This window comes from Telopea speciosissima, chromosome 4 (genome assembly GCF_018873765.1).
Source record: "Telopea speciosissima isolate NSW1024214 ecotype Mountain lineage chromosome 4, Tspe_v1, whole genome shotgun sequence".
Lineage (NCBI taxonomy): Eukaryota > Viridiplantae > Streptophyta > Magnoliopsida > Proteales > Proteaceae > Telopea > Telopea speciosissima.
This window is the reverse complement of record NC_057919.1, coordinates 66453134-66461512: the sequence shown is the minus strand read 5'-3', so window position 1 is coordinate 66461512 and position 8379 is coordinate 66453134. Positions and strand designations below refer to the sequence as shown.

At 42.4% G+C, this 8379-nt stretch overlaps 1 protein-coding gene across 1 annotated transcript; it reads right to left on the bottom strand.

The window, feature by feature from the left end:
* Positions 1-5455: 5455 nt before the first annotated feature.
* On the bottom strand, positions 5456-8056 carry LOC122658051 (receptor-like protein kinase ANXUR1). The gene has a single exon (XM_043852915.1). It carries the CDS (start codon positions 8054-8056, stop codon positions 5456-5458), a length of 2601 nt encoding a protein of 866 aa, XP_043708850.1.
* Between the last annotated feature and the right edge of the window lie 323 nt (positions 8057-8379).

The following is an 8379-nucleotide window of genomic DNA, read 5'->3' as shown; positions in this document are numbered from 1 at the left end:
TTTCTTGCAGTTTGCACTTAACAAACGTTTCATCTACGTTGGGTCGTCTCAAAACTATATCCTTATACAGAGCATGTAGTTCAGCCAACCTATGCAATATGTCGGATATCGATATAACGAAGCTCCTCCAAGGTTTTATTTCCAATTCGTCGTAGTTCCGAAGTTCGTGTTGAACTTGTTATCAGATATGAGAGGTTGCCTATGTACTGCCATTGTTCTGTTATGTTAGGCCACATGGAATCGAAATATGTTGCTCTTTACCATATGCCTAAACATGGAGGACCAATGGTTAGAAATACTGCTCAACAAAGTAGATTTGAGTTACATGGACACGTGCTCAATATGAGATTAATAGAGAAAGCTCCCGCCCATCATATCAGTGAATCTGGATATTGCAAAAACTATGGTGAACCTTCTTCAACATCCACGTCGGTGCTGAATAGTTCGGTTGTGGTAGCCATTGTCGGAGAAGACGATACTGTTGGTATTCATGATTAAATTGTGGGACAGCTAGGGCAAGGTACATGAGGCACCCCAACGGTTATTAGAGATCACACCAATCCTCAATTCTGTACTACCGTCACATCTAGTTGCTCTTCATTTTGCCATTATCCTAGGGAGAAAAATCCTCTCCAATTCCCTAAAAGCACAGTTCGGGGCTGAGAGATTGATACCTGGAAAGCGCGACATCCAACGGTGCTGAGCTCGAGGAGAAAGAAAAAAAAAAAACTGACTCAATCAACCTCAGACCGTTGGATGTCACGCTTGCCAGGTGTTGACCTCTCAACCCCGAACTACACTACACTTGGCGATTAAGGATTTGAAGAGGATTTTAATCCTTATATTAGTGGCCACCTCATTTACTTATCCATGCTTTTAGCTAGGAATGGTTTTCATCATTCACAAGTCACAACCTCCTCCTACAAGCGTGCATGGAAATATCTCTTTATTTACGGCTCAAAACCGGCCACGGGAAATAATTCTTCCGTTATTGCTCAAAAAGCGGCCCCATCGCTTCATGGAGTTTCAAACTTGAATGCTTATTAGATGACTAGTGGATTTATTTCTACGGTTTTTGTGACTCATGGCAATGATTGGCTCTATCCAGTTGGGATTTTTATTGATCATCATCTTATAACCAGAGGACTTTGTTTGATGTGGGGGACTCAGTGTTTATGGTGCCCACCTGTAATTGGGTATCTTAAGCTTAATTACGATGCACCCCTCCAATCCATTGGCACGAATGGAGTCCTGGGGTTCAATCTTTGAGTCATGTAATTTTGTGTTTATTCTAAGGGATGGAAATAGTTTGGTTGTCTCTATTGCCAGGATGGCTCGGTCCTTCTCGTGTAGGACTGTCTGGCCTATTTTTACTCCATGGTTTCTTGAAGCATGTACTTGGAAGTCCATGTATACTACATGTTCTTATCTGTAAAGCTTTGCAACCAACCCCCCCCCCCCCCCCCCAAAAAAAAAAAAAAAAAACATATGAGACAATGAAAATTCTTGAAAATGCTATAATGATAAGGGAGAGGGTTGTATACACGGCTAGCATTCCTAGAGATAGCAGCCGTGCCCAATGGAGAAGGAAGGAAGAGGAAGGCAACGAGTCATGTCCATGGAGGGGGGGAGAGAGACAGATTACACTTTGTCCAACCTTTATCCAATGATAATTTACTTTGAAGTAATTTTGAAAATCTTCTTTGAACCCCGATTCAAAGAACTATTGAGAATAAGATAGGACAATAAAAAAAAAGAGTTATAAGAAAAGGATAGTGAAGAAAAGCAAAAATTCTTTTGTTTTTTTTTTTTTTTTGAATTTGAGGAGAGAGTTAAGACACATAAATCAATCATTGTGTCATAATGGTTTTTGTCTTATTTATTTTTTCCTTTAAAATCCATTTCTTGCCAACCAAACATTATGCTCTACTTCAATTTCTTATCATGGTTGTTGTAACAATGATATCGGTTACAGTTTTCCTAGAGCTAGCAGCTTAGTTAGACAATCCCTTCCGCTCTCACGGGTTTGAGTCTAGAAACAGCCTCTATGCGAAAGCAGGGGTAAGGCTACGTACATTAAGACCATCCCCAGACCCCGCAGTGGGGGGAGCCTCGTGCATTGGATACGCCCTTTTTTCTTCCGCTGTCATACGCTCGCAAGTTGCAACCGATTGGAAGTCAACAGTCAACAACTGTGGGTGTCAATTTTCAACCCGACCAACTTAGGCTACCACGAATATGCCAACGATGGGTTCCATGTATCCTCATATTAACCCTAGAAAATATGGATTTGATTGAGACATTGAGTAGATCAAACAATACCTTTCTTTCCATGACATCTGCATGAAGCTTTGCATGTTGAGTCATTTCCCATCCACCATTTTTTTGGCACAACCTCATGAGAAAATTCTTGGCAAATTATGATTAAATGCCTACAGCTCTGGCCAAGATTTTCCAATATTGCATTTATTAGGCTTCGCCGCTCCTTAAAGTTCATACAATGTCTCCAAACAATCCAGTAGTCAGATATGAGAATTACAGGCAAAAGCTCATCATCAAATGCCGGTGAGAAATGTAAAGCCTTGAATTCTATCCATCTAGATCCCATTAGACAAAAAAAAGGTTCCCAATGAATGGAGAAAAGAAGCTTGGAAGTAATGTAATTGTCCCTGCCTAATGGCAGCTCCTCCAATTAAAGATCATATCTCCACCAATAAAAGAAAAGTAGTAAGAGAATATCAAAAAGGGAATGGGGAAGCGAAAAAGGATATGGAAACCACATTCATATATTCCACCTTTGGCACTTTAAGCGAAGGCGATTTCGTAATTTTACCTTCCTTGCTACTCCAACTAAAAAGTAGTGTATTCTACTCTAAGAACTGCCAGTAGTGATGGATATCCCATGATAGTTTCGTAAATGATGCAAATGTGTTTACCAATATACCCGAAGAGAGAGAGAGAGAGAAAGACAGATTTATGTTAAATCTGATGTTCATCGTAGTTGGAAAACCAAGTTTTTTTTCACTTGATTTGTCTTGCTCAAAACCTGGTGAGTCAGGCGAGTCATGTTTTTTCTTATATTTTTTATATCTTCTTTCTTCTCATTCTCCGAGTGATGAGTGAATGAGGTTATGATAGTTTCACATGTGAGGAGAAAAAAATGGGCTAATATTGAAGGTAACAAACAAAACTTCTAGGGTTTTGTTTACTTAAAAAACAAAATTACTGTCTATGGATAGTATATGGCACAAATATATATTAAACAAAAAAAAGGCTTAATAAGTTTTATAACCCTTGACTAGGTTCATAAAACCCGAGTCAATAAAACCCAGACCTGGTCTGGTCAATTCTTAAACTTGGGCGAATCTTCATAACCCTTGACTAGGTTCATGTTTTCTTCACGCAACTTGAGTGACTCACTCGGCTCAAAACTTGGTTTTTCAACTATGATGCTCTCTTTTTTTTTGTGTAATAAAATACGATGTTCATTTTTATTTTTTTGGTCGAAAGATCATCTATTGATCAGAATGAAAAATCACTCTTGTGGTTTGGAACAATATCACCAGCTACACAGGGATCGGAATCAAACCAAATTGTCCTTTCAATAATAGACAGCGCCCTCCTAGCAAGGGAATCCGCTATACCATTCGCAGCCCTTGGAACATAAAGGAATTTACATTCATCTAGAAAGGAAGATAAATGGTGAATATCCTCTAGAATTGACTGGAGAGATACCGGAGGAGTAGAATACGGAGACTCTAGATAAGTCACAACTTCTTGGTTATCGTTCTCTACCAATATCTTGTAGGTTCCTTCAAAAATTGCCTCCAGTAGTCCTTCCCAAATTGCCAAGGCCTCTCCCACCATAATAACCTAGAACGGTATAGGATTAGAGATTGCCACCAAAGCTTGACCTAAGTGGTCACGAATCAAGAAACCAAGGCCACAACGTTTCCCATCTTTACTTAAAGCCACATCGCAGTTGAGTTTGTGGAAACCTCGCACTGGTGGAGCCCAAGATGGGCTTAATGAGCCTGGTGCAAATGGAACTTTTCCCCCCATTTGAGGACCAGCCGAATAGAACTTTGTGTGGAGCTTGGGCTGCAAGAATTACCTCCTCCGGCTTCTAGCATTTTCTTCCAAAGCTTAAGTCGTTACGTTCGCACCCGAGAAACCAACAAATAAAGGAGCAAAGAGATGTTGTTTCTCGGGCAGCATGCTTTCCATCTTTAGCGAAATAAGACCAACCTTGAATCCACGAGTCTAGTGAAGCAGCCTCATCCATGGGTAGCTTGTATGACAATGAGGAACCAAACCATACCGCTTGTGCAAAAGCATAGTTTGAAAAAATATGATCGTTTGATTCCACAGCCAAACCACAACGTTTGCATTGGTTGGTTTTCCACAGGAAATTAACAATGGTTTAAGGCCAAGGCAGAAGCGAGGCCATCAGCTGCACACACTCTCCATAGAAGGTTTTTAATTTTTGGTAAGATGTTGCACTGCCATATAGCCTTCCAAACCGATACTGGAACCTGTAGCCATCCATTTCTCCTTGAGGTCGAAGATTTCGACAACTCCTTTGTTCTCCAATCGTTGCACAAACATTGGTATGCACTCTTTACTGAAAAGAGCCCTTTTTCACAGTGCCCCATACCCTTCGATCTGGTGTTGCAAACAAACCCAGTTGAATATGATAGATGGTTGCAACATCAAATGGGGTGAAAATATTGATCGATAAGGTCCCTTCGCCATGTTTTATTCTGCTGGTCAATCAACTCCGCCACCATTGTAAGCAAGCATGATTCCAGAACTTGATGTTATAATCTCAAAGTAGGAGAGGAAGGTAACCAATTACTTGACCATATGTTAATGTTATCTCCATCACCGACCCGCCACAAGAGACCCAATTTGAGCACCTTACGGCCCTCTAATAAGCTCCTCCAAGCCCATGTTGGTTTTGCTCACAATTTTGCGTCCAAAATATCTCGATTTGGGAAGTATATGGATTTAAGAAGCCTTGCTCACATAGAATCAGGTTCGATCCATAAACGCCAAGCAACCTTGGCTAGTAATACGATGTTCATTTAAAAGCATAAAACAGAAGAGAGATAAAATAAGCAAAGATAAAATGGATATTAGAGAATATTAAAAAATTGACAATGGTTTTTTTTTTTTTTATTTACATTTTGGGTGAATTATGAAAATAAACCGTATGAGCTTGTTCTACTATAGAATTACATTGTGAGCTATGAGATTACAGTCCATAGAAATTGCTAAAGGGTAATCTTAATTGAGAGTTACCACTTACCAGACATAGCAGTCTGGTATGTAATCCAAAGGCACACGAAAAAGAAGGGGGGGGGGGAGAAATCATCTCCGGTGAAGATTTTTTTTGTTTTTGGGGGGACTCCAAATCAGTCACTCGTTTTTCCCATCCTCACTACCTTCGTCCTCATCGACCCTTTGGATGTACAAGCTGCGAGAAGATTACGCTTGAAGATTCCTCGTTCTCTTCGCTGTCACCTCCAATGCTTAAGTTGGAACCATGGATACCCATATTAGCCTCATGCCCATCAGAATGGCTTGAAGTATGTGTTCTCATAACATCAATGTCCTCCATTTTCACTCCGTCTGGGTTCTCCTGCAATTGAAGTGCGAACTCAAGGTTCCACAACACATCACCCATCGATGGACGTTCAATCCCGTGGTCAGACAAGCACTTTTCAGCTGTTTCTGCGAACTTCTTTAAGCAATCAGGGTTGATCTGCTCCTTAATATGAGGATCAACTATGTCCTCCAAAAATCCTTTCTTTTGGCAGTGTAAAGCCCAATCTGCAAGACTGACTTGTTCTTTGGGAAGGCTTGGATTCAGGGCAGGCCTTGCACACAATGCCTCGAACAGAACAACTCCAAACGAGTACACATCAGATTTCTCCGTCAGTTGCTGTCGCCGGAAATACTCTGGGTCTAAGTACCCGAAGCTACCCTTCACCACTGTGCTAACGTGTGTCTGGTTCAGGTTTGGACCAGTTTTCGATAGACCAAAATCTGAAACCTTGGCGACCCATTTCTCATCCAAGAGAATGTTCGTGGTTTTCACATCTCTGTGGATGATTGTGTACTTGGCACCTGTGTGAAGGTAGTGAAGTCCTCTGGCTGCACCTATACAGATCTCCAGTCTTTGCTTCCATGAAAGATTAGTTTTGTGACCCTTATACAGATGTTCTCTCAAGGTGCCATGAGCCATGTAATCGTATACTAAGATCATCTCGTTGTCCTCTTCGCAATACCCAATCAGGGAGACCAAATGTCTGTGTCTTAGTTTGGAAAGCATCTCGATTTCTGTCTGGAACTCGTGAAGTCCCTGTTCCGAAGATGGGTTTGCTCTTTTGATGGCGACCTTGGTTCCTCCATCAACAACTCCTTTATAAACCTTGCCGAAACCACCAACACCAATTACATGAGACTCATCAAAGTGTTTGGTACCATGTTTGATCTCCGCCAAGGAGAAATGCCTGCAAAGAGACGCAGCCATGGACGAAAGATGGCTACTTGCGGTGCTCTTGCCAGAGATGGTCGATTTATTCGTACTCTGGGAGTTGCCATAAAGAGGTAACCATCCGGTGGTAGAAGAATCAATTCCAAGTTCTCGTCTTTTCCGGTGGTAGACGGCAATGCAAATAACAGCCATGAGACCGAAGGCAGCGGCGCCGCCTGCAGCGCCACCAATCACTTGGGCTTTGTTGTTGGATTTTGATGGAGCAAACTCCTGCGTGGGTTCCTGCTCGGCCTCGAGCATCAACGGCGAGGGCACAGGATTGGGCCCGGCTAAGTTCTCCGCAGTGTCACTCATCTTGAATATCTCCAAACCATTAAGGAACGCATCGTAGACTTCGGGCTCCGCCGAAACGGAGGGGTGCAAAGCAACCCAAATCGTCTCATCGCCGGGTCCATCCTCGACATACACGGCGTAGTCCTGGTACACCGGCAACCCAGGAGAACCAGCCATCACAATCACATCTGCTGCGGTTTCAGCCGTCTGATTGTTAACGTAGATGTCGAATACTCTCTGGTTGACTTTGGTCCACACTAGCTCACAGAAGTGCAATCTGACGATGTAAGTGAAATTTGCATCAACTTGGAAAACCCAAGTGAGATTGTAATTCGAGTTGACCTTCGGATCCGGGCCCATCGACCTGAACGTAGTGTACACATCCGCCGGTGCCACGTATTCTGGTGTGTCGGTGGTGTACCGTAGAATAAAGCCCTTATCAGCATCACCTACGACACCGACACCAGCGCCAAACACATAAGGAGAATCGTCATACCATGTCCGGCTGAGACCGGAATCCTGCGTCGGCGAAATATATTGCCCACCGACATTGACCCTGAACATCGTCTGGAAAGCGGAGCCCCCAAGATCAACACTCTGGTCTGAAAAACCAACCATCATTGCCGTTGAGAACAAGTCCGGCATCTCAATTATTTCGATGCCGTTGATGAAAGCATAAGATCCGTTGTGGAAGGGACAAGGCAAGAAAGTGATGTTTACACGTCCATTTGGTGAAGAGCTTAAGGAAAATTCTCTCAAAATGTAAGCTTGTGTGAGGGCTTGGGCTGTGATGGAGGCGCTGAAATTATGGAGGGCCGTTATCCCATTAGCGATCACCCCAAAATATGCATCAGAGATGTTGAGGCTGCTGTAAGAGGATGGGTAGAAGTGGAGTCTGATCCAGTGGCGTTGTTTTGAGGAAACCTTGAAGATGTAAGTGGATTTAGATGTGAAAATTCTTGCAGTCATGTAAGGGACAGTGGAAGGCAGAGAAGGGTCTTGGAATTCGGCTTTGGCAGAGATGGAATCGTCTGATGATACGAGGTACTTGGTATCGGGATTCCATTTCCGAGTGTCTGCATCTTCAAGTCCGTCTTTTGAAATACCACAGTTTAAGATATACGAAGTAGATGCAGAGATGGAGTCATTAGACGCACAGAGGGATTTACAGAGGAAAGAGAAGAGAACAAGAGAGAATAACAGAAGTGTCTGGGTACTCATCATGGTTTGGGATTGAGAGAAGAAAACGAGAGATCTTAGAAAAAAAAAATTTTGCGTACAGGAAAACAACAACCGTCAACAAGGATTAAACGACTGAGAATTACGTTTTCCTGTACGCCTAAAGTAACAGGAAACTGACTTCAATGTTTTTATTCTGCTTCAATTTTATCGATCTACACTATCTTTCCCCATCTCAGGATCGAAGAGGGCAGAGGGAAGAAGGAAGAAGATGAAGAACAACAACAGTGATCTAAGATTCCTGACTTCCTTTTTTCCCCTCTACTTTTTGTTCGATCGGACATTGATTGAGGAGAGACGTGAGT